The 26,753-nt window shown below is 43.7% G+C and overlaps 1 protein-coding gene across 2 annotated transcripts in view; it reads left to right on the top strand.

The window, feature by feature from the left end:
* USP46 (ubiquitin specific peptidase 46) overlaps positions 1-26,753 on the top strand; it is a 158,491-nt gene that overhangs the window by 103,612 nt on the left and 28,126 nt on the right. Inside the window, exon 10 of one of the 2 annotated variants that reach the window (XM_044387728.3) lies at positions 9,586-9,649. In XM_044387728.3, the coding sequence (XP_044243663.1) occupies positions 9,586-9,615 (30 nt within the window). In that variant the 3' untranslated portion in view covers positions 9,616-9,649. Of the gene's footprint in view, positions 1-9,585; positions 14,204-26,753 lie in introns of those variants that run through there. The other variant, XM_057309647.1, reaches the window with a different exon arrangement.

Here is a 26,753-nt window from a genome sequence, read left to right as displayed (position 1 = left end):
AACATGACCCATGCTTGTTTCTTCCTCACATGAAGTGCACAATGGGCATGGCTCATGAGTAGATGCCTCGTCCAAGTAGAAATTTGAGGACCCAGATTTCTTCCTCTTATGGCTGTGACATTTTCAATAGGCGGCTTTCAAGTTCTCTGTGAGTGCGGAGGATTGCTTGTGGGGGGTGTCTACGGGCCAGGCCAGAAAGGGCACTCACCACTTCCGCTCACATCACATTGGCTAATGCCCAGTCCCACAACCTCGCCTAAGTGCAAGGGGAGCTGGGACATGGGAGCTGAGGTTAGGGGTGTGCCCCGTAGGGAGAGTCAATGGACTTCGACGCGCACACAGCAGTTTCTGCTGCAATAAACAAGTTCCTTGTTTTCCAGAAGCATCTATCTGTGATTTCAAGGAGGGAAAGATGCTTCAGAGTATGACAACTTGAACCAATGGTCCAACTGACTTCCCTGGCTTTGAATACTGTTTACCAAGGGCATAGCAAAGACTGACTTGGCTTCCACAGATTGTCTGGAGGGGAAGAATGCGTTGATGAGGAACACCAGAACTCTAGTCCAGCATTCAGGGAGCACCATGGGGACAGGAACCAGGTATCCACAACTTCAGCTTCTTGCCTGGGCCAAAGGAGAACGATAGCTAAGATTTCCAGATCTCTTCCTAGACACTAATGTAAGGGTGTTATGTGCATGGGCAGAATAGAAGATTGAGACTCTACGGGAGAGGGAAAACGGTCTTAGTTTTGTGCTAAAGAACCAAATACAAAGGCTGACTGCGTCTGTGGCCCCGTCACACAGCTGGTGGAAGGTTCATGCCCTGGTGGCTTGACTCTGCAACTGGTGCTAATCTTTTGCTGTGTTTCCTTTTTAAATGAATGAATTGGTTATTAAAAAAACAAACTGACATTGTGCTTTATGCACGGATCTCTTATGAATTTAGTTAGGGTGAAGCCTGTTCTCCCAAATGCGTTTGTCATGCACGCACTGATAACATTGAATTGCTGGATGTGCAAAGTGGAGAAACAGACTGTCTCCTGGCAACAGAAAGGCTTTCCCCTTCCCGCGGGAAAGAGCTTCCTTCAAGTATCTCCTTCTCTGGTTTCCTCCACCGTCCAAGCTTTAGTTCCTTTAAGACTTTCTCCCTAAAATACAAAACCACAATGAGATACCACTCACATAGGTCAAAATGGCTAAACTTAACAAGTCAGGAAATGACAGATGTTGGCAAGAACGTGGAGAAAGGGGAACCCTCCTACACTGTGGGTGGGAACGCAAGCTGGTGCAGCCAGTCTGGAAAACAGTATGGAGGTTCCTCAAAAAGTTGAAAATAGAACTATCCTACAACCCAGCAATTGCACTACTGGATATTTACCCCAAAGATACAAAGACAGTGATCCGAAGGGACACTTGCACCCCAATGTTTATAGCAGCAATGCCCACAATAGCCAAACTATGGAAAGAACTCAGATGTCCATCAACAGATGAATGGATAAAGAAGATGTGGTACATATACATACAATGGAACATTACTCAGCCATCAAAAAAATGAAATCTTGCCTTTTGCAACAATGTGGTTGGAACTAGAGGGTATTATGCTAAGCAAAATATGTCAATCAGAGAAAGACAATTATCATATGATTTCACTAATACTTAGAATTTAAGAAACGAAATGGAGGAGCATAGGGGAAGAGGGAAAAATAAAACAAGATGAAATCAGAGAGGGAGACAAACCATAAGGGACTCTTAATCATAGGAAACAAGACTGAGGGTTGCTGGAGGGGACGTGGGTGGGGGGATGGGCTAACTGGGTGATGGATATTAAGGAGGGAATGTGATGTAATGAGCACTGGGTGTTATATAAGACTGATGAATCACAGACCTCTACCTCTGAAACCAATAATACATTATATGTTAATTAATTGAATTTAAATTTTTAAAAAAGAACTTCTTCCTACTTCCTTAATAAAAAGCCTGTTTTGCAACTCAAAGCTCAGCAAAGAGTTATTTATTATAGGTCAAATCTGCCTTGCCATTCCTTGATCCTAGCAAGGAATTAAAAAAAAAAAACCAAAAACCTCTGAATTATTAAGGATAATTGATACTTGAAAAAAAATCATACTGTCATTCTGTGACTTGAAGAAAAAATTCAATTGTCTTTGCTTTTAAAGGGAAGCAGGAAAAGCCAACCATAAGATTGTTTTCTATTTGTTAGCAAGCAGACTCTGTGTTTGGCATGAGGGCAGATTTTGGAAATATAAAGAAAACAGTGATGTAGGCTCGGCAGAGGGGCAGGTGAGTCCCCATACACGTTAAGTGCTGAAACAGCTGCAGGAGGGGCCCAGGGGACAGAGCCACTAATGCTATCGGGGAGCACGCTAGTTTACCCGTGGCAAATGATAAAAACCAGAACCCTGTTAAATAATACTATTATTAGGTATCTTTTTTGCTTCTTGAACTTAACGTGTACGCCTCCAATATTTCACTGTTAAATTTTTGTTAAGATGTTTCCTTTCTGGGGCGCCTGGGTGGCTCAGTCCATCAAGTGGCTGCCTTCGGTTCAAGTCATGATCCCGGGGTCCTGGGATCGAGTCCCGCATCAGGCTCTCTGCTCAGCGGGGAACCTGCTTCTCCCTCTCCCTCTGCCCCTGCTCGTGCCCTCTCTGTCTCAAATAAATAAATAAGATCTTTAAAAAAAGATGTTTCCTTTCTCCCGCAGTCTGAGAGCGTTGTTGCAGTCTGTCCTTGGCTTGTTTTTGAAGGAGAGAAATTGAACGGAGACTAGAGAATGCCGCTGAGTCAGCGTCGGACGGCAAGGGGCAGCAAAGAGGAAGCTGTTTCCTTCAACCCAGCGTGTGCAGTACGGAGGACCAGAACCACAGTCGAGGCAGGCAGGCAGGCAGGCAGGCAGGGGTGGGGCGGGGCGGGAGCTGGGAGACATTTCCGAACGGCAGGGCTCGGTGAGGGAGTTTGAGGGACGGCGGATGTCTTCACAGCTTCTACCCCGGGAGAGTGACTTCATTAAGTGTGCTTGAGAAGACAAGAGGTGACGGGCATTGGAGGAGGAGGACGGTGGGTTCTAAGGGGACATGGGAAACAGAGAGTTGGAAATACAAATCTAGAGTCAAGATTGGACAGAGAGCTCTGGGCAGCGTCAGTGTGTGTGTCGTGTGCGGTGGGCAGCGAAAGTCATGGGACTGGGTGAGGTTCCCTGGGTACGTAGGCAAAGCAGGGGGAGAAAATGAACCCCGACCTGACGGTGCAGGTAGAGAAGGGGCAGGCAGGCAATGAAAGCAACAGAGTGCTTGTCGAGTCTGATAACGTCTAAAAGAGTGCAGGAAGGGCTAGTGTGTTTTGAGTGCCTACTATATGCCTGGCACTATGCCAAACACTTTTTCATGCATTATATTATTTGTCTCTCACAACAACAAAATTGTTATAAAGTTGGTATTATGCCCATTTTACAGATGAGGTATAGAGAGGCTTAGAGAGAGTAAATAACTCACCAAGGTCACACCGTTAGCCTGTAGCAGGCCTAGGATTTCTACCCAGATTGGTTATACTTCAGTCTTTGTTCTCACCCAACACTAGGGTGCTGTCCTGCCATCTTGGAAGCCAAGTGAGGATAGAGTTTAAGAAATAAGGGGGTGGGTGTCAAAGGCATTGGCGGGAGAACATATTTGCCTGTCCAGTTCTGCCTTGTCTGGGTTAATTTCAACAGAGTGTGCAGACCCCTGGCTTAGGCCAGTTTGAGTAAGAAGATCAAGACCCCTAATGTGAAGAAGATCCCACGAGATCCCATGAGACCCCGCAGTTTGGGAAGAAACCCGAGAGCAATTCAATCCCTGCAAATCCAGGCACAAAAGAGACTGGAGGCAGGTGGAAAATACTAAATACTGAAATATTAAACAAAACTAAACAAACTAAACAAAAATACTAAAAGGTGTGAAACATCTACTCTGTTAGTGCCCTGAAAGTTAAATTTTCTGAAACGATTCTTCATCTCTAGGCTGATAAAAACTCTCAATGGATTTCGAATCTTTACTCCGGCTTTATTAGGGACTGATTAAAGTGCTTTATATGCACTACCATTTTTAACACACATCAATCCGGACAGATAGGTGTGACTTTTAGGCTCCTTTACAAATGCAGTCAGTCTCTAGGGCCTGCACTCTTAACCCCTGCCTCCCCGGGACGAAGGATATCCATAGGCAGCTGGGCATTCCGCAAAGCCAAGGAATCTTCTCGTGTTTCTCAAGGAATGAGTTCATGTTGATTCGGTGCATTTAGGGGACAATTTGCCATAACAATTGTAATCTACATGCATCAGAAGATTGAGTTTTGTTTTCAACTCTTTCATGAACTTTGTACTTGGGCCACTTTGCAGACTTCTTCAAGTCTTAATGTTCTTAATGCTTTTTATTTAAAAAACATTAAAAAACATACCTTATATGCAAGAGTATATAAAGCATACCTGTACAATATGAAGAATAATAATACAACATCTGGGTGTCTATTACCTGGGCCAGGGAATAATGTGTTCCTAAAGCCCAGAAGCTTCCAGTGTGTTTTCCAGATTGAATTTCCCTCCCTTCCTCTGGAGGTTACCACTATCTGAATTCTCTGTTAATTAAGCTTTTTCTTTTTCTTCCTTCCTTCCTTCCTCCCTCTTTCTTTCTTTCTTTCTTTCTTTCTTTCTTTCTTTCTTTCTTTCTTTCTTTCTTCCTTCCTTCCTTCCTTCCTTCCTTCCTTCCTTCCTTCCTCCCTCTTTCTTTCTTTTTCTTTCTTTCTTTCTTTCTTTCTTTCTTTCTTTCTTTCTTTCTTCCTTCCTTCCTTCCTTCCTTCCTTCCTTCCTTCCTTCCTCTCTTTCTTTCTTTCTCTTTCTTTCTTTCTTTCTTTCCTTCTTTCACCTTTGCTTTTCCTTATAGCTTTATCACCTATGATTGTGTCTCTAAACAACGCATGTTTTAGTTTTAAATGTTCTTAAGCTTAGGGTAAATGGAACCATACTCTCACTCTTGCTTGCTTCTCCCCACCATTATGTTCTTGAGATTTATTCATCTTTGCATGTGCTGCGACTCATTGCTTTTCACTGCCCTAGCCTGTGCCACTGTTGGGAGGGACTACCATTCATTTATCCATTCTTCCATCAACACACATTTGGGTTGTTTCTGGGTCTTGCTCTCACTGACAACGGCACTTTTAACATTCTGGTACAGAGTTTCTATGCACAGGTAAGTGAGTTTCTCTCAGAGTGGAAGGGCTGGCTGTAACTGCTTTCAGCCTATAACCTTTGCGGGTTTTCCTTCTCCAGGGACGTTAGGAAAACTGATGGATTGAGGCAGCACCATTCAGTGGTCTAAACTTGCCTGCTCTGGCATCAGACTGCCTGGGTTCAAATTCTGCTGCTGCCCCTCTTTGGCTGCGTGATCTTGGGCACCTCTCTGAGCCAAAGTTTCCAGGTTTGCAAAATCTGGTTAAATGGCAGAGCTGAATGCACAAGGTTGTTTTGGGAATTCCAGAGTTAGTGCTTGTTAAGGAGATGACTAGCGCAGGGCTCCAAGACAAGAAAGGCTGGGGAAGCACCACTCTTTGTATCTCCGAGTGAAGAGCCCTTTGGGCAACGCTGCTGGAGTCCTTCCTCAGTGTCTTCTTCCTTCTCCCCAGAGGGAAGGGGAGTGACTTCTCCAGGATGGAGTCTGGGAGAAGAAATGAGCCCAATGCCTCAATCACTCTTGTTTGAAACAAGCCAGGCCACAGAGGGGTGTGCTGTGCTCTGTCTCTGCATGTGGTAGGTTAAGGGGTCTAGCTCTGCGCTCAGGGGGAGGGGTCTGTGATTGTAGGAGTGCGTCTGTAATTGACGATCCGGTCCAATTCGGGGATCAAACACCTATGCTCGCTGACTCGTATAGGATCTAGAGCCTTGTTCTATGGTCACTTCATCAGTGCTAGGGCTGCATTCTGGTGTCCACCTCTCATGCCCTGTGTCCCTCTGCCCAGGCAGTTGCAAGCTCTGGAGCAGGGAGGAAGGGGGGGAGCATGCATAGACTGCCAGCATGTCAATGCTGAGTGCCCCATACACATGAATGATGACAACGCAAAATGCTTTGGGAGCCTCTAAGTTTAAGTTGCAGGGCGAGCTCCCTCATGGGCAGGACTGGAGCTGAGCTCTTCGGGTGGGTTCTAAGACCCAAGTTCCATCTGGAAACCATCGAAAATACCCAAATAATCTTCTTAGTTCATTTCATAATGGGAATGAAATAGCTTTGCCCACTGATAGGCAGCTGATGCGAAGATTAGGGCTTCCCCAGCTATCAGTACGTCTAGCTTTCAGAAACGGATACATCCTGGCAGGCTGATACCTTCCTGATTTGGCAGTCAGCTGAAGCTCTCCCGTCCCGAAGTCACAGAAGGCAGTGAGGCACTGAGGATCACACAGGGATCAAGCTGATATGTGTGTGGGCATATGCATGTATATTACATATACGAAGGGAAACAGACATTGAAGATGAATGTTGAACATTTCGAATGTTTGTCACTACTGGAAAGCATTATTGTTTTGAATCTTTTACAAACAGTAGAGCTCCCTAGAGTTGCATGATTCAAGAGAGAAAGGCGGGGGAGGAGGGGAGAGAGATTGATCAAGCACAGAACAAGATAGAAAGAGACGGGGAGAGCAGGGTAGTGAGTCCTCAAGCCTCTAGATGCTCTGGTCCTGCCTTTACCTCCTGTTCCATGCAATTTCCCTAATGACTTTTATCAGATGAATGAGTTCTTTTCAAAGAGACCAAAAACATTTTTTGGGGGAAGCACAGACGGAGATCTGGGTTCTTAAGTGCTGCGTAAGCTAAAAGCACTCCTGCTCCCACCGCCTTCCCTGGGCCTCTCTCCAGCACGTCCCTCCGGCGTCTGAAGGAAGAAGGTCATTCCGGTTCTACCCAGAAGAGCAGCTGCAGACTGACAGCTGCAAACAGCTGGTGTGCGGGCAGATGCTGTCGTCCTTCCTCCTTGCCTTGGGGCCAGGGACTGCGGGGCTCGGGCTGGGGTTTTCCATTACTCTTATTTCAAAGAGCAACACCATATCAGGAGAGCAGGATGGCGCCCCATGAAAAGCTATGTTTCAGATCTGGTACCAACTGGTTGGTGATGGTGAAGTTCTTTCTATAATTGGGGCCTCTCTGGCTCCCCTGCCCAAGTTCTGGCTCCAATAACTGGTCTCTTGCCATGTCCTCCTCTCTTAGGGACTGGAGTGTGACGCAGAACCCATGGCCGGGCTGTGATTTGCTGCCAGGTTTGGCTGCACTGCCTGTGTATCTGTGGGTTGCACACCCCATCCATCCTGGCCCCATCACCTGCCTTCTGGGCCCCCATCTCTGGGACAAACCAAGGACAAAACCCCACAGGAAGTGTGGCCGGGTTGGATCATAAGCTGGTCATATAAGCGAGGCTGCCAAAGAGGCTAAAATACTAAAATATTTCCATAGCTGCTATCCCAGGTCCCTCAAAGTCCCTTCATGGTCCCTGCTGCCCCCAGCTGCCCGGACCCCTCCCTCGGGACTTCTGTGATCCAGGAACCAGAGGGGTAGAGCCCATAGAGTCCAGGCCTCTCACACCTCGCTCCAGTTCCTGGCACAGAGCGTTCTGTTGTTAAAATTGGACAGTGCAACCTCAGCTTTGTTTAGGCCAGCGAAGCTGGATAAATGGTTCTCAAATTCCTTGTGTTTTAGACTCACTCAGTACATTTGTTAAAAGCACGTATCACCGAGTCCCGTTTCCAGAGAGTCTCACTCGGTTGCTCTGAGGTTGGGCCCCAGAACCTGCATTTTGGCTAGGACAACACCCCCATCTTTCTGCCCTACCCCCAGTAGATTTTTTAATGATGGTTGTTTATGGATCATGTTTTGGGAATTACATTTTTTAAAATGCTATTTTGTGACTGTGGTTGGGAATTATGAGTACAAACTTCAGAAGCGGAAAAAGGTTAAAAAGACGAGAGCAAGGTGTCTGAAAAGCGGGTGGTGTTCAGTGCCGCCATTTTTCTTCATATTCATGAGCTCTGTTGAAGACTGTGGTCAGTGGCCTCGGAGACCAAATCACTGTTTTTAAGGTCAACTGGGGTCAAAGCATTTTGCCTTATGTCTTCCTGCTGGCTTCCGACTAAAAGAAAGAACGTTCGAGGATGAAGAGAAGATTTTTAACTCTCTCAGCCTAGCGGACTTGCATCCCATGTCTTCCTGGCCAACTTGAAGGATAAAGTACAGCTAGTGATCCAGTCTTCCGCCAGGCTGTCCAGGAGAAAAGGCAATTCCATTAAAAACGAAAACAAAAACAACCTACATCTTGAGTCAGAAACTTGTTGGATTGATCCGAAGTTAAACACCCTTTGTATTGAATTCATGAACTGTGAACTCTTTCTGTTTGAGACATTTTACAGATTTGATCTCAATTTTAGGGCAGCAAAAATTCAAGATCCAGCATAACGTAAATGCAGGAAAAAATCCACTGCGCCTTTTGTGTGTGGTGTGATACTCATCGGTTTCCTTGGAGACCCAGTGGAGAAATCCTGGTAGGGGTGCTGAGTGGCGAGCCGCCTGCCCTTGTTGCTGGTATCTGTCCGTGCTCCAGGACTCAAAGGGAGGGAGCTACAGCCGTGATTATGATCTCTTCTCTACGTGGACAGGTACAAGCTATGTGAATAGCTGATAATTGCTCTTCTAGCGGCCTTCCATTTGGGGCTCCTGAGACTGTGCGGGGGAAGAAATAGAACAAGGGTGGTTGATGTTCTGCATTGAGGCTGCCGATAATAGAGGAAGCGGCATTTGGAAGAGCGTCTATGTAGACAGGAAGAGTACCCGAATGAAACCAGCTCAGAGATGCTCGAATGAGTCAAATGTCACATTACCAGAAGCTTACCCCTTTAAGTACCAATTTTTGTTTTGAAAGCACATTTGATGAACATCTTTCTGAAACTTTATCATACATTTTAAAAAAGTTCTTTAAACAGAGAAGATGGAATGGGAATGCAATCTAATATCAGGCAGAGAGGGCAGATAGAAACTGTCTAACTGTGTTCCTCTCTTTTGCAAGTAAGGAGCACAAGGCCCAGAAACATTGGGGCATTTGTCCCAAGCCATATAACCCATTCATGGTAGACCCAGGCTTTGAGAAATACTTGGAAATTTCTTTCTATTCCCTAATCCCACTCTTTTTTCTCCCCTCTTTAAAGTGTTATTATTTTCTTTTGTAATATTATTTTTAAAAAATAAATAATGGCTAAACAAACGCACGCAGACTTTTCCCTCAGGCGCAAATCTAGTTTTCTGGAAGGTCGGCACGAGGGCACTAAGGGTAAAGGCAAGCTGTCATTCAGAACCAAGTGCTTCCATCTGCTCTAGTTTATTTCTGCTTTTCTGCTCATTGCTTCCAGATAAGACCTCGTGCTGCCTAGACTTTATCTCTCTATACATACACCACCTTCTCTTCTCCCCTTTGGTCCGGAACTGGCGGCTGTTAGGAGCAGAGCTCTGCTTGAGAGCGATCTTCCCCGTGCTCACATCTTGTTTCTTGTTTTCCTAACAAACAGGAGACCGTGCGGGAAGCACTTGCACTGTGATTGCATTGCCACCGGAGAAGCCATCGCACACATGGTAAATAGCATGAACAATTCATTCTAGTCGCTCCTTATAGAAATCCCTTCAGGGTTTCGTGTTTGTGTCTTGTGCTGTTTTTCAGAATGGAGAAGATAAAAACTGTTTGCCTGCTTTGTTTTTTCTTAACGCAACAGATTTCCAGAGCTGTTTAAGGGTAGCTTGTGAGAAAAATTAAGACCATCCAGAACATCTAAAATGAAACAGTATTTTCCACTCTGTATGAGACAATATATGGATTTCCTATTTTTTTTTTTTTTTTAAGTAGGCTCCAGGCCCCATCATGGAGCCCAGTATGGGACTTGATCTCACGACCTTGAGATCAAGACCTGAACTGAGATCAAGAGTCAGATGGTTAACTGACTGAGCCACCCAGGTGCCCCGAGAATATGTGGATTTCTTGACAAGTGATTTTAAGATCCCCCAATATTGTGATGCCTTGAGTCTTTTAAAGACTATTCGTGATTCATTACTGTATCAATAAGCTTATAGGCCAATTGGATACTTTCTTTTTATGAGAAGAGCCTTTTTTGGCCCATTTTTATTTTAGGTTGATTGTCTTTTACTTATTGATTTGTAGTAGTTCTTTATATATTCTGAGATGGTCCTTCACTGTATTATATATTACAAATATTTTCTCCCATTCTATGGCTTGTCTGTTTTCTATACTGATACTGAAGAACAGAAGTTCTTAATTTTATTGAGACCCAATTTATCAAAAAATATTTTGTTTTTACTTTCGCAGTTACTTTTGGTGTACTGTTGAAGAAATCTTTGCCTATGCATAGGTCAAGATAATATTGTTCTACGTGTCTTCTAGAAGCTTTATCATTTACTTGATACATTTACATGATGTATCTCAAATTAACTTTTGAGTGTGACCTGAGGCAGGGGCTAGGTTTATTCTTTTCCCTCCCCAACCGTATGAATATCTAATTGTTCCAGCGCTATTTATTGTAATGGCCATCCCTTCTCACTGCAGTATGGTGGCACTTTTGCTGTAAAGCAAGTGACAGCATGTATGTGGGTCTATTTCTGGATGGGGGATCTCTACTGTTAGCGTATTCATTACAAATGTTGTAGTGGACGCAGCATTGAATGGGCATCAGAAGACCTGGCTTCCAGGGCCGGTGTCTCCAGGGAGAGCCCCGAGACTTGGAATTAAAGAACAGGTTGGTCTGTTTGCTGCCACACTCCCTCTTGGCTTCTTGTACTCCATCCTATATGGATGGCAAGTGGGCACCTTCCTTTTTCAATGCTGATTACATCATGGAGGATGCTGGATCCAGACCTATTCAGCCCCCTGATGGCCATCAGATTCTCCCTCTTGGTAATTTGGCTTGAGAGTAACAGAGACGACTAATTTGCACTGAAACACCCTACAGAATAAGTTTTGTGGCTCCATGGGGGAATGCCAAGGCCATGTGCCAAGTTTCAGTTAAGGGAAAAGGTGTGGACATTGTCCAATGAGAAAGCCAGCTGGCCAAGCGGGAGTGCGAGGGGAAGAATGGGAAGAGGAATGGCGGAGACACCGGATTGGGGGGGGGGGGGCGACACAGAAAGATTGCTTGAAAGCTCTGTGAGAGACTCTTATTAATCAATCTTCCAACAGTTGCTGGAGAAAGAACAGGAAAGATGAACAGAGGGGGGTCTATGCAATCAAAACACTGTCTCATCCTGAGGCATTGCAGAGTGCTTTTTATAATTAAACAGAAATCACATACAGATAGATTTTAATGATTTTCTTTTCTTCTTAGACCCCCAAGTAACTTTGAAGTGTGTTTTACACAAGATCTCACAGAGTTTGGATCTATTGCTGCAGTGCTAGGAAAACCCTGTTCTTATAACTGTCCCTTCCTCCCAGCCCTGCACTGGCACCAAATTGGAGCTGCTTTGCCTGGGAGAGGTGTAGACCTAATAGCTTCACTTTCCCATGGGATGTGTATCTTTGTTAGGAAGTCTTATTTTTATTCAAGCTAGTTTGGGTATTTCTTGCAACCAAACAAATTCTGACTAGATCCCTTGAACATTTTGTTACTTCTATTGTCCTACATACTGGAGAGAGATGTTGGCCACCATGAGCGGAACTTGGCTACAGCAGCTGAACACACACACGACTGGGCACAAACAGGGGAAGAGCAGCAAGAGACAGCTTCAGTTTGGGCTGTGGCATCCCCAGGAATTGCAAAAGGGGGTTAAAATAAGCAATAGTGCCTAGAACATTTTTTCCCCTACTGAAAACCAGGTATCATTGTCCATTCATGAGATTGTAGTAATAATGTGTTCCCTAAAACCTAGAGAAATGGCTGCCCTCAGTGTTTATCTAATAAAATCCACATACATGAGGAATTGTTGTCTCTGAGAGTAAAGCAATAAGCTCTAAATGAGGGCTCAAGGATTTGGAGAACAGCAAAAACTCCAACTCAAATGTGATTCGTCGTTAGAAAAAGAAAGTCTAATCAATCTCATCGTGTCCTGTTTGGATAAGGAGTACGTGAACAGGAAGGGGCAAGATCAGCTTGGAGCATTCAAAGTTGGCAGTGTGTCCCTGACACTGTCCACGTGAGAGAGATGCTCTCTGGGAGCACCAGCTTTCTGGTGTCTGGAGAGGAGCTCTGTGCTGGCACAGGGAGCACAACCTGGAAAAATACCTCTATGACTATCTACTACCTTTCTTTGATCCGATGCCACACTCCCAGCTCACTTCTGATCTCCAGTTGCCAATATGGCCTCCACAGTATTTTGTGAGTGGGAACCCCATGCCTCAGAAAGAAGAAGCAGTATTTTAGTCACTAGCAAGAGAAAAATCCGTCAGGTAATACACTTGTAGGTTGGTTTATATATTTCAATGAGCTTGAATGATAAAAGTCAGCATTCTTATTTTCAACCAACTCTGGTACATTAATAAAATTAAGAGCAAGATTCTTTTTTTTCCCCCTGCAAATCAACTCCATGTCTGTCCCTAAGTTACCCTATATCGCCATGGTAGTTTACTCTAAAAAATGTCTCACCACTGCCATAGGAATCATTTTGTGGGCTGTCATTTTTAAAGGCATTGACAAGAACTTTGCAGCAGGCACTTAAATGCGTTTGCATTGGAAGACACTCACATCTTCAGAATTTTCAGCATTTCAGGATTTTGATAGATCAGGTAGGAATAGAAATGGAACATGAGAAATAAGGTCATGTATTAGTTTGCTGGGGCCGCCATTATAGAATACAACAAACCAGGTGGCTTAAACAACAAAAGATTATTTTCTCACAGTTCTGGAGGCTGGAAGACCAAGAGCAAGGTGCCCGAAGGGTTAGTTTCCTCTGAGGCTTCTCTCCTTGGCTTCTAGATGGCCACCTTCTCCCTGTGTCCTCACGTGATTGCCCCTGTGTGTACGCACCCCTTCTTCTTCTTAAGATCACCAGTCATGTTGGATTAGGGCCTCACCAAAGAGCCTCGTTTTAACTGAATCACCTCTTTAAGACATTTATCCCCACATACAGTTACATTCTGAGGTATTGGGGTTGGGACTTCCCAACATACGAATTTGGGAAGATACAATTCAGCCCATAAGATGTGGTGAAAAGAAGGCAGCAAGCCTTCTTGACTAATCTTTCTATTGTTTTGGTGAGTTAGAGCAAGGAAGAATTGCTGGGGATTGGTAGACACGCCCCATGTCAGCACCCAGACTGGGGCAGGCAAGGTTAGCTCACCTGTTGTAGAATGTCCCCCAACAGGGACTATCCTTACAGAAAGCATTATCAAAAGGCAACTTGTAATTATTGTGGTTCATGGACAGATGCACAGCTAATCTAAGATCTCATGGTTTTCTTCTCAACACCAGTGGGTAGGTGAGGAACATACGTATCCTGAGCAGCGCAGGGGCACTGGTCTGGTTTGGGTGCCATGTTGTTGTTTATGGAGAGGGACTTCTCTGTGGGGGATGGTCAGTCAGCAGGCCCAGAAAGGGAGATTAGTGCTTCCTGCGCTGAGACATAGCTTCCCAGAACTCTGGGGATTTTGCCAGAGTCCAGCTGGTTCTCGGACAGGGTTGTTAGACTTCTCAGGGGGTCCTATCAAACGTCCCTCCTCTAACTGCTGGGTGGCCTGAGTCAACTTGTTCTCTGCCAATAATCTCAGCTCCAGATTTATGAATGATGAGAGGAAGCAGTTGAGTCCAAACTAGCTAAAACATAATCTCTGTTGCCCTAGCAATGCGTCCAGGGGTTCTGATGATAGACTGTTTTGCTAAGCACAATTTACTTTATGTGCTGCTGTCAGCTGCAAGGAGAGGGGGGTGTGAAGAGGGTTGTAAATAAATTGAAGTTTGCAAGGAGAAATGGCCTCATATAAGAGAATGACCAATGCATTTACTTCTTTATTTATTGAGCACCTACTAGGGTCAGGGACTGTGAGTGGAGCTAGGGATACACTTCTGATAAAATAGACAAAAATCCCTGCTCCCATGGGGCTTTCACTCTATTGGGCAGAGACAGATAATAAATAAAACCATTAAGTGAGATACATCTTATGTCAAATGATGATGTATAGTTAGAGAAAAATGAAGCAGAAAAGGGGAATTGGAAGTGTCCAGGTGGTTGACAGCTTCACAGTTGTAAAGGGTGCCCACAGAAGGCTTCACAGAGAAAGTGATATTTACTTGAAGTCTTGAAGAAAGCAAGGGAGGAAGCTATACAGCTATTTGGAGGAAGAATGTTCCAGGCAGTGGAGATGCCTAGTGCCATGACCTGAGACACATGCAGGAAAAGCGAGGAAGCCAGTGTGGCTAAGCAGAGAGAGGGGTGGGACAACGGTAGATGAGGTGGAGAGGCAGGGCTAGGGCACACACGTCACACAGGGCTCTGTGGGCTTCTGTGAGGACTGGAACTTTCCCTGTGAGTGAGATGAGAAGCTGATGAAGGTTTTCTTCCCCTTTTAGCTTTATTGAAGTGTAATTGACAAATAGAATTGGGAGATAGTTAAAGCATACAACATGTGTGATACTTGTACACGTCGTGAAAGTGTTCTCCTCTCATGTTAACACATCCATCAAGGTCAACTGGAGCAGCCACTGTGGAAAATGGTATGGAGGTTTCTCAAGAAATGAAAAACAGGAATACTGTATGATCCAGAAATCCCATTTCTGGGTGTTTATCCAAAGGAAATGAAAGAATTATCTGGAAGAGACATCTGTACTCTCATATTCATAATGGCATTATCCACAGTAGCCAAGATACAGAAACAACCGAGGGTTTTGAGCAGGAGTGGCGTGACCTGAGCACTTTTAAAAGGGTTGAGAACAGTTCCAAGGAGGCTAGCATGGAAGCAGGGAGATCAGTAAAGAAGCTACTGCAATAATCCAGGCAAGAGATTGTGGTGGCTTGGACTGAGGTGGTAGCGGTGGACTGGTGAGAAGGGTTGGGTTCTGGGTATGTTTTGGACGTAGACGCATGAGGATTTACTGACAGCTTAGATGTGGGGTATGAGAGGAAGAGAGCAAACAAGGTCGGCCTCCAGGTTTTAGACTCATAAAAACAAGAAATCTAGGGCTAAGGGGACTAGGAGTACTATCAGGAGGTATTTCTAATCAAATGGATACACTTTGGACTGATACTCAGGCATCATCCTAGGCTCCTCTATGATTACTGAAGTCTATAACATGCTAAAATCCTCCACTCCCACTTCAAAGTAACTGACACCTCTAACTCTCTCATTCATTCATTCACTCACTCATTCATTCATTCCATTCATTCAACCTTATCTCAGATGTCAACCGGGAACTCCCTGTTCCTTGAGATCTAGATGAGATTTATTTGAACACCACATTTTATGGTATGTGCAAGTCCAGTGGTCTTCCAGGGATTTCCATCAACCGACAGGGGAACTCTGGCTCTTCCGGCCTCCTCGGAGTCCTGCCTATGAGCTGCTACCTGTGCTGCCTTGGTCCTGCCCTTGCACTAAGCATCCATGGCTGTTGGACACTGTACTAAGGATTTGGGATGAGATAACTGTTTCTTCATCTTCTCTAGGAGTAAGAATAATTTCCGTCATTGTCTTCTGCATAGGAGTTCCGTGGGCATGTCTGTGACTTAAGCTTGGCTTTCATCTCCAGATCTTATCTTGGAACAACCATGTCCTTAGATGAATCTGAAAGGCTCTAGGCAGAACTTGTTTGTTTTCCAGAGATTCCTCTGGCTGCTGGTTGGGGAACGGACTGCAGGTGGATGAAAGGGCTCAGAGGCCCATGCCCCTCCCCCTCTCCCACCATGTGATTGTCTGTACTTGCATCTTGCCACATTCTGTTAAAGGTGCTTGGGCTCCAATTACACACTTAGCCAAGCAGCTGTTATGGCTTTTACTTTGCTCTCTTTAGCCCTGGGACCCAGCTACGGGGTCGGACCAGAGAGGGAGCCGAGTTGCCACCACCATGCTCTAAACAACTACCCTTCCTTCTAGTCACCACAGGTGTTTTATTGAGCCCCGTGGTTTTATCCAGCATTTTCTTCTGCCCTTCAAAATTTGGAAGGCCCACCCCACCAACTTGCCAAATGTACCCAGACATATCTGGCTGTCATTCGGACTCCAGCTGGAACCTAAAAGTCTTATGAATAAGTTTCTTCATTACACTTGGACCTCAGTCAATGACATTTATATTGGTCTTGAGTAAAACTGCTTTTGCATAGAAAGGATATCCGTACTCTGAGATGAAGGTGGTCATAGTTAAATAAACTACGTGTGACAATTGGTTGTGTCTTCTAGTCTCCATACTCAATCAATTTCCTTAAAAAGTCACTTCAAAGTGTCCTGGCACTGCCAGGGAAAGGAGCCAGAATATCCCTGAGACTGTGCACCTCTCCGTCAATGCTCACGTAGGCGGGCACCTGAAGACAGAGGCCTGCTCCAGGCCCTGTCCTGTTGGTTTGCGGACCACGTGGAGAGTCTGAAGCACGCTTCTGGTCGGAGTCCACTGAGACCCAGGAAAGCTTGGTCAGTCTTTGTCAGACAGGAGCCTTTTGTGTAAAAACCAGAGAAAAAAGTGCTATTATAGTTACTAAAATATAAAGCATTTTCCATTAGAACCATTTCTTACTTATAAAATGTAATAGGGGTAAGAGTAATAAACGAGTAACCACATAAGCTTGTGGGCAGCAAGAATTTGGTTTCACTGTTATATTTTTATGTAATATAATACATGATAATACTTTATTAATGTGAGAGCTTGATCAATCATAAGATTTTTTTCTGGTTCACTTTCCTGCAAATTTATTAGTTTCTCAAAATTTGTACTTTTAGTAACTTTATTTCCAAATGATATAAAAAGACATCAGTTGCTCTTGACAAATGCAAGAGTGCAAATAATTTGATCATTTTCAATTTTGAGAAGGTGTTTTTCTGTTGACATTACTATTATTGGAATTATTAAGATTCTAGTTCAAACAACACCAACCTACATTTTGGTAATTCTTTCAAAATATAATTTTTAGTACATCTAGAGCTAATGATTATCACAGGACAATTTTCCTAGAAGGATTTAACCCTTCATATACATCTGCTTTGTGTAAGTCTGAGTTTAGTTTTAAGTGCAAATGTATACGATAACATTTTAATGCTGCTTCCGATGGTTCCCATAGCGCGTGGGGGTAGCGCAAGAAACCGAGCAGCTTCGCGACGCAGGTCTAACTCAAAATGCCTGTTTGGCTTCATCACAGCAACAGTTAATTTAAAAATTGTCTTCCTCGTTAATAATTGGTTCGTCTGAAGGTTTCTGAAAATAGTGTTCTCTTCTATCACATGTGATGCTCTTTACATTTAACCTCCTACGCCTGTGGATATTTGCTTTGTGCTGTTACATCCATTTGCAAAACTGGATTTTCTTTTAATTATAACAGCCTGGTTGTCTTCCTTGCAATACCCACGTGTATGCCTCTGTTTTGTGGTGGTTTCCTGGCAGAGGGCCCTGCCTGATGGCCGCACTTCCGGTCCTGGTGCTCAGGCCGCGGAAGTTGGAATCTGTGCTGCTGGGGCTGCTGGGTGGCTCAGCGGGTTAAGTGGCTGCCTTTGGCTGGTGGGATGGAGCCCTGCCTCCAGCTTCCTGCTCAGCGGAGAGCCTGCTTGTCCCTTTTCCTCTGCTCGTCTCCCCCTATTCGTGTTCTTGCTTGCTCTGCTCTCTCTCTCTCAAACAAAAAATCTTAAAAAAAAAAAAAAATCAGTGCTGCAGGGGGGCTCTGGAGAGGGACGTGCAGGCCGGCCCCCCAGCAAGGCTGTGGCTTCCAGGCAGAGCCCGGCTTCCTCCCGCGGCCACCAGAGCTGCTGCTGGGCTGCTGCTTGCTGCTCTGCCTCCGTACCCGTGGCCCCCATGTGGCCAGGTCCTAGCCTGGCTCCTCTGGGGTCGGAGTCCACGCTGCCCTGAGGGAGGCACACGGGCTCGGGGTGGCCGGGGGCATGTCTCAGGCCAAGCTGCTGCCTCCTGCGCCTGGGGGGGAGGGCGGCGGCCGGGGCATCTCTGCCGCTCACTGACAGGCTCTATTGCCCGATCGGATTCCACCTACAAAGCACAAGGTCAAGGATGAAGTTACTAGGAGTTTCAAGACAGGGACAGCAGAGCATTAAATTAAGAGAGGTATCATTTGGAGGGTGGGGTCCTGGCGGAGACTGCATGCCTGTGCAACCGGCCCAGGGGTCAGACGGCGTAAAGCTACTCCGTGAGCAGCGGGACTACAGGGAGGAAAGAGTAAGGGAGACGTGGGTGGCCAAAGGTGTCTCGTGCTTACGAGGTACGAAATAGAGCTCTTAGCCTCCTCCAGCCTCTCATCCCGCCCTTCCGCCCATCTCCAGGTCTCAGTAAATGGCTATCCCATTTTTCTGGATGCCCAGGTGCAAATCTTGGAGTTAGATTCCTCTGCTCTCTCTTATACCATCTGACTGGCTCTTCCTTGAAAGTATATCCCACATCTGACTCCTTCTCACCTCTTCCGCGGCTCCTGCTCTGCTCTGTGCTTGGGGTTCTGGAAGAGCCTCTGTGTTGGTTCCCATGCTTCTGTCCTTATCTCCAAATGTCCATTCCTAACAGGTCAGCCAGAAGGATCTTAGAAAACATTCCGTGGATCACTTTATTCACATGGTCAGTCATTTGATGGCTTCCCATCCTATTCAGATTAAAACCCACTGGCCCACAAAGCTCTAGGTGATAGGCTCCCTGCTCACCTCTGATATTACATCCTCGTTTCCTGGCTTCCTGGCTTCCAGCCACACCTCCTCCTTGCGGTCCCTCCACCGAGCCATGCATCTACTGTATTGGCACTTGCTCCACTCCGTGGGCAATGCTCCTGCCCCGGGATACTGCCCAGTCAGCTCTTTCACTTCTTCTAGAGTTTCACTCAAGCATCTTCTCCGTGGGCGTTCCCTGACACTCTGGTAAAGGAGGCTCCCTCCTAGCATCTCCACCTCCCTCCTGTGTTTTTCTCCATAACACTTACCATCGTCAGGCATCCTACATACTTACTTTTTGTTTGTTTGTGGTCTGTCTCCCTCTTCTTGAATCTAAGATCAAAGGGGGCAAGGCTTACATTTCCTTCACTCTCTTCTCAGCACCTAGAATAGGACTTGGCCCAGAGTAATCACTCAGTAACCACTTATGAGATGAACGAGTAGGACCTTTGAAGCTTGGCTGGTTTTGTGAAAAGCATACTGATTTCTAGTCGGGACAATGAGGGTCGAGCCTGCCACGTTGTAATTGCAGTCTAGAGAGGCAGTTCTTAAAATGTGGCCTGTGGACCCATGGGGGTCTCGGAGACCCTTTTTCACTGTGTTAGCCTTTGGACTGATAGTTCAGGAATGGTGGTGAGTTAACCCTCAACAATGCAGTACGGGTGAAAGCAGCAGCCCCACACTGTCCGCCATGCACTCGCCAAAGCAGAATGACCGATTTCACTGCAGAATGTTCTCAATGTGGAAACTACCCATTCTAAATCTCAATCCTTGAGTAACAGTTAAATAGTCGGTGTGAGGAATGGGAAGTATGCACGAAGCACCTTTGCCGTACACCGAAGGATAATGGCTGCCTCAAAGACAAGCTCTTGGGAGACCGTTGAGTTGCATGATGAACTGCCCACTCTCCTTAGGGAAAGTCTTTTTTTTTTCTTTTTTAAAGAAAAACTGACATAGAAACTGTGGTTATTTCGATTTGAATGTTTGGCAGACTTTTTTTCAGAAAATGAATGAAAAGAGGCTGTCTCTTCGAGAAAAACAACGAAACGCGTCTGCTGACCATTATAAAACTTGAGTTTTCAAGGGAAAATGAGAGACTTTGGAAAACTTGTATTCACCGCAGTGAGTTTGACAGCATTCCAATACGTGCAGACTTCTTGATAAGATCAGTGATATATTATTGAAATATGTATACATATAAAATGTGTCAACATTCGAAAGATCTGCGTAACTCAGGGAACCAATATTTTCCAAATGACCAATGCGTGCTGTTATAAAATGACGCATGGAAAAAGATCCATTCAAACTATAAAAGGAACCAGGGGATTTTAATATAACGGAGTGTGAAAAATTCATTAATCTGCTTTCAGATTCCACACCGCAACTAACTTTTAAGAAACTACCACTTGTCAAGTTTTGATGTGGTATCAAGGAAGAATACCCACAATTACCTGAAAAGGCTATTAAACTATTTCTCCCTTTTCCAACTATGTCTTTGTGCAAGGATGGATTTTCTTTATATAGTGAAACTAAAAACACATAATTCAACATATTAAATGTAGCAAGCAGATATGAGAACCCAGCTGTCTTTTATTAAGCGTGACATAAAACAGATGTGCGGAAATATCAAGTAATGACACCTTTCTCGGTAATTTGTTTTAGAAAACATTGTTATTTCTTTAAGTGGCTTTATTAAGGTATAATTGAAATACAATAAAACACCCATGTTTAAATTCTACGATTTGATAGATTTAACATATGAATACATCTGTGAAACCATCACCCCAAATCAAGATAATGAATAAAACCACACTCCCAAAAGTATTCCTTTTTAATCCCTTCCTCCCTCCCTCTCCTGCCTCCCTCATTTCTAGGCAACCACTGATCTTTCTGTCACTCTATTTTAGCTTGCATTTTCTAGGCTTTTATAAAAATGGAATCAGAGAGTTTGTGCACTTTTTTATCTGGCTGTTTTCACAGGACAATTATTTTGAGATTCACCTGTCTTTTTGCATGTATCAAAAGCTCGTTCATTTTTATGGCTGAGTATTCTTCCATTGTGTGGATATAGTGTAATGTGTTTCTTCCTTCACCCATGCTATGGTCTGAATGTTCGTGCCCCAGCCCCCCAATTCCTATGTTGAAAACCTAATCCCTAAGGTGATGTTACTAGGAGGTGGGGCCTTCAGGAGGTGATTAGATCATGAGGACAGAGACTTGAAAAGGGAATTAGTGCCTTTACAGAAGAGGCCCCAGAGAGTGTGCCTGCCCTTTCCACCACATGAAGATAGAATGAGAAGTCTGCATCCGGGAAGAGAGCTCTCACCTGACCGTGCTGGCCCTCTGCTCCCAGACTTTCAGTCTCCGGAAATGTAAAAAATAAATACATTTCCAATGTTTATAAACTACTCACTGTATGGTTTTTGCTTAGTTCCAGTGGAACTAAGAGACTTGCTGATGAGCGCTGGGATTGTTTTCAGGATGGGGCTGTTAGAAATCAAGCTGCTATGAACATTGGTATGTAAGTCTTTGGATGGACATACACTTTCCCATCTCTTGGTGAATACCGAGGAGAGAAATGGTTGGGTCACATGCTAGGTGTTTGTTTGACATTTTAAGAAGTTGCCAAAGAGTTTCCCAAAGTGCAAATGGTCCCCAACTCAAAAAAGTTTGACTTCACATTTTCCAACATTACTCTGGTGCAAAAACTATATGCGTTCAGTAGAAATGACCTTAGAATTTTGAATTTGGATCTTTTCCCGGGGTGGGGGTGGTATGTGGTACATACTCTCCCAATGCTGGGCAGTGGCAGGCCACAGCTCCCCGTCAGACGTGTGCTCTTGGGGGTAAACGACCAATGCATTGACAGCCATTATGTTGTTCACTTTCAGTGTAGTAGTCACTACATTACATGAGATACTCAACACTTTCTTATAAATAGGCTTTGTGTTGCATGATTTTGTCCCACTGCAGGCTAATGTAAGTGTTCGGAGCACATTTCAGGCAGGCTGGGCTAAGCTATGATGTTTGGTAGATAAGATGTGTTGAAATGCATTTTCGACTTCTGACATTTTCAACTGATGATGGGCTTATTGGGATGTAACCCCACTGTAAGTCGAGGCAGATCTGTTGTATCATTTTGTTTTTAATTTTTTTAAATTTATTTTTTTAATTAGCTATTTTTTAAAGTCTGGTATAACTAACGTAGAGTGTTATATTAGTTTCAGGTGTACCATACAGTGATTCGAGAATTCTATACATTACTCAGTGCTCATCACAATAAATGTCCTCTTAATCCCCTTCATCTGTTTCATTCATCACCCCCCCACCTCCCCTCTGGTGACCACCAGTTTGGTCTCTATAGCTAAGTCTGTTTTTTTATTTGTCTCTTTTTTCTTTGTTTGTTTTGTTTCTTAAATTCTACATATGAGCAAAATCATGTGGTATTTGTCTTTCTCTAACTGACTTACTTCACTGAGCATTGTACCCTCTAGATCTATCCACGTTGCTGCATATGGCTAGATTTTCTTCCCTTTTTATGGCTGAATATTATTCCATTGGATACATATACCATGGACACTTGAACTGTTTCCATATTTTGGCTATTGTAAACAATGCTGCAATAAACAGAGGGATGCATATAGCTTTTTGAATTAGTGCTTTAGTGTCGTTGTACCATTTTAAATACCCACCGGCCGTGTATGAGAGTTCTACTTCCTCCGCATCCTGACCAACACTTGGAATGGCTGCTCAATTTTGGCCATCCTAACAGGTGTGTATTGACATCTCCTTGGTATTTAATTGAATGACTAATCATGTTGAGCATATTTATTTATTTGCCATCTATACATATATTCTCTGTTGAAGTGTCTATTCAAATATTTGCCTATTTTCCATTGGGATGTTCTCATCATTTTCTTTTGAGTTTTAAAAAAAATCTATTTTAGGTAAAAGTCCTTAATCAGTTATATGATCTGCAAATATTTCTTCCCAGTCTCTGTGACTTGTTCTTTATCTTAACAGTGTCTTTCAGAGAACAGAAGTCCTTAATTTTGAAGAAAACTGATTTTACCAATTTTTTCCATTATGGGTCATACTTGGAGTCTTATCTGAGAAATCGTTCCTTAATTCAAGGTCACAAAGATTTTCTCATATTTTTTTCTAGAAGTTTTATAGTTCTAGGTTTTACAGTTAGGGATATGACCCCTTTGTAGGTAATTTTGTATGTGGTTTATATTGTTTTCCATCTGGATATACAATCAGTCCAGCACCAGTTGTTGAAAAAAACATCCTTTCTTCACTGACTTGCCTTTATACCTTTGCGAGAAATTGACGCAGCTAGGTAGGTCTGTTTCTGGACTCTATTCTGTTCTATTGACCTGTTTGCCTCTCTTGATGCCAATATCACACTATGTTGGTCACTTGGCTCTATAATAAGTCTTAAAGTCAGATAGTATAAGTCCTCAGATTTCTCTCCTTTTTCAAACATGTTTTGGCTAATCTAGGTCTTTTGCATTTCCATGGGAATTTTACAATTAGCTTGTCAAAAAATCTTCCTGAGATTTTGATTGTAGTCATATTGAATATATAGATTGATTTGTGGGGAATTGGTATCTTAACAATACTGAGTCTTTTATTTTATTTTATTTTTAAAGATTTTATTTATTTATTTGACAGACAGAGAGACAGCGAGCGAGAGAGGGAACACAAGCAGGGGGAGTGGGAGAGGAAGAAGCAGGCTCAGAGCGGAGGAGCCTGATGTGGGGCTTGATCCCAGAACGCCGGGATCACGCCCTGAGCCGAAGGCAGACGCTTAACGACCGTGCCACCCAGGCGCCCCAATACTGAGTCTTCTAAGAACTTTCTATATTTTAAAAAGATATTGGTCTATAGGTTTTTTTTTTCTTGTAATGTCTTCATCTAGTTTGGTTACAGGTTAATACTAGCCTCATAGAATGAGTTAGGAAGTGATCCTTCTTCCTCCTTTATTTTTATGAAGATTTTTATAAAGACCGGTGTTAATTCTTTTTAATTCTAAACATTTGGTAAAGTTCATCAGTGAAACCACATGGTCCTGAATTTTCCTTGATGGAAGTTTTTTTTACTGACTGATTCAATCTTCTTACTAGTTATGGGTTCATTCAGATCTTCTATTTCTACTTGAGTCAATTTTGGTATCTTGTGTGTTTCCAGGAATTTGCCATTCCACCTAGGACACCTAATCTGTTGGCATATAATTATTTAAAATATTGTCTTATAATCCTTTCTACCTCTGTAAGGTCATTAGTGATGTCCCCACTTCTGTTGTTGATTTTGGTAACTTGAGTGTTCGCTCTTTTTTTTTTTCTAGATCAGTCTGATAAAAGTTTATTTATTTTGTTGATCTTTTTAAAAAAGCAGCTTTTGTTTTATTGATTTTTTTCTGTTGCTTTTCGAGTCTTTGTTTCATTTATCTCCACTCTGAACCTTATTACTTTCTTCCTTCTATTTTCTCTGGGTTTAGTTTGCTCTTTTTTTCTTTTTTCTAATTCTTTAAGGTGGAAAGTAATGTTAGAGATTTCAGATATTTCTTCTTTTCTTTTTTTTAAAGATTTATTTACTTATTTTAGAGAGAGAGAGCACAAGTGGGAAGGGCAGAGGGAGAAAACATTTACTCTATCTGGCTTTTCAGAGACTGACTAGTCTTGTGTCTTCTTCCTCCTTCCCCTCCTACTCCTCCTCATCCTCTTCCTTCTCCTCTTCCTTCTCCCTCTTTCTTTCATTCTCCTTCTCCTCTTTTGCTCTTTATTAATTTGGAATAAATATTGAAGTCTTTCTCAGTTCGATGAACAAATATTAGAGCTTTTGTGTGGAGCGTGTTTATAAACAACTGTAAAATCTGAAAGCAGAAGGTCTGTGCTTGTTTTGTGAACTGATGGAAGTTTAGGGAGAGGTCAAGTTTTCAGGGTTTTGATGACGCATGCTTTATTGTTGGAGGTGGAAGTGGCAGCAGGGTGAGCAAAAAAAAGGAAGGAGCTGGAACCAATCAGATCATAAGCTGAGCCACTTCCAGCAAGGAAATTTAATTTCAGCAATTGAATCACTGACCCACCAAAATAACTAAATGAGCTGTGTACTTAGGTTTTATTTTTATTTATTTTTTATTTTTTATTTTTTAAAGATTTTATTTATTTATTTGACAGAGATAGAGACAGCCAGCGAGAGAGGGAACACAAGCAGGGGGAGTGGGAGAAGAAGAAACAGGCTCATAGCAGAGGAGCCTGATGTGGGGCTCGATCTCGTAACGCCAGGATCACGCCCTGAGCCGAAGGCAGACGCTTTAACTGCTGTGCCACCCAGGCGCCCCTTATTTTTATTTTTTTTTAAAACGATTTTATTTATTTATTTGACAGAGAGAGACAGCCAGAAAGAGACAGCCAGCAAGAGAGGGAACACAAGGAGGGGGAGTGGGAGAGGGAGAAGCAGGCTCCCAGCGGAGGAGCCCGATGTGGGGCTCGATCCCAGAATGCTGGGATCACGCCCTGAGCCGAAGGCAGACGCTTAATGACTGCACCACCCAGGCACCCCTGTACTTAGGTTTTAAACACGCCTGGACTATCTACCTTAAGGGGGGATATGAAGATGCATGGTGTTAATGTCTCAACAGGAGACAACATATTTCCATGTTAGACTTTCATCTTTTATCATGAAAGGCCTCTCGGGATTCTGCAGCACAAAGGAATTTATCTCTCCAGGAACCACATTTCTAGAGTTAGACCCGCTTTGGCATGGTACCAACATTAGCTGTAAAATGTAGCAACGCAAACTAGAACGGCGAACCCGTTGGCTTCTTGACTCTGCAATTAAACATCAGGTCCTTCGTTTGACTGGAATATGTGACCTTTCCAAACGAAGCAGAGCCCTGGCATAACTGTAAACCTAATTTGTCTTTCTTATCAGTGAAGAAACAGGCAGAAACAAGGTCAAAGCAAGAGACCTCCTCCACTGGGATTGTTAAAAGCTATTGTTCCATAATTACTGTGACTAAGGCAACAAACTCCATTGAAGTTGACAGCCACAGCAGATCAGTGCAGCTGAATTTCTGTAGCTTTTCCCCCACATGTTCCCAATGAAAGTATAGCATGTTTTCACAGAGAAAGCAAAAGAGGACAATAGACTATTGCAATTCCAGAAAAGCTATTGTAACATATTCTGCCAATATGAAAGGGGATGCATTTCATGTAGGCTTGTTTTAAAATGTAACAAAACATCACCATATTGGGGAAAGAGTTTATTCTCCATCCAAAATAATGAGAAGTGCAGGAGCGTTAAAAAGAAGTGCACTTTGCACTTAAACTAGGCTAGCCTCGACTGGTCTAGAACTCCTCTAACTCTAACCCAGTTGAAGACTGTGACGTAGGTATTCATGGCTTCCCTCCTCTTTCATGGCGCATGTTCCATAGTGCCTGCTTGAGAAATGTTTCTTAAGTCACACTGAGTTGAGCTAGTTCAGTTATCTAAAGTTCTCTTTTTATCACCGGAGAACAGAATCGGGGAACTAGTGGCAGTCGTTCTCACCCAGTGACATTCTTGAAATCCATTTTGTCATGGCTGTCTCTGCACTAGAAGAGTAGTCTCATGCCAGCCAGCCTCTGGATGTGGATACAGGCGCTCCTGGAAAGATCTTCTCTCTCTCTATGTGATTGGCTGCAGATTCACAGTCTCACAAGTGTATTAGTGGAGGCGGGTATGAGCGTATTGTCCACAAAAATTTTTTGAGGCAATGTCCCTCGCTTTCCTATCATTGGCAAATGTTCTTTTATGAGGTCAAAGACCATAGTCAAAGTAGCCCTCACTCTTTACAAAGATATTTCCACCTTTCACCATGAGGGCCTCTCAGAATTCTGCAGCACAAAGGAATTTATC

The sequence above is a fragment of the Ursus arctos genome, unplaced genomic scaffold, assembly GCF_023065955.2.
Source record: "Ursus arctos isolate Adak ecotype North America unplaced genomic scaffold, UrsArc2.0 scaffold_9, whole genome shotgun sequence".
In the NCBI taxonomy this organism is placed as follows: Eukaryota; Metazoa; Chordata; class Mammalia; order Carnivora; family Ursidae; genus Ursus; species Ursus arctos.
The sequence above is the reverse complement of the archived record's forward strand: the minus strand, read 5'-3'. Positions and strand labels throughout refer to the sequence as shown.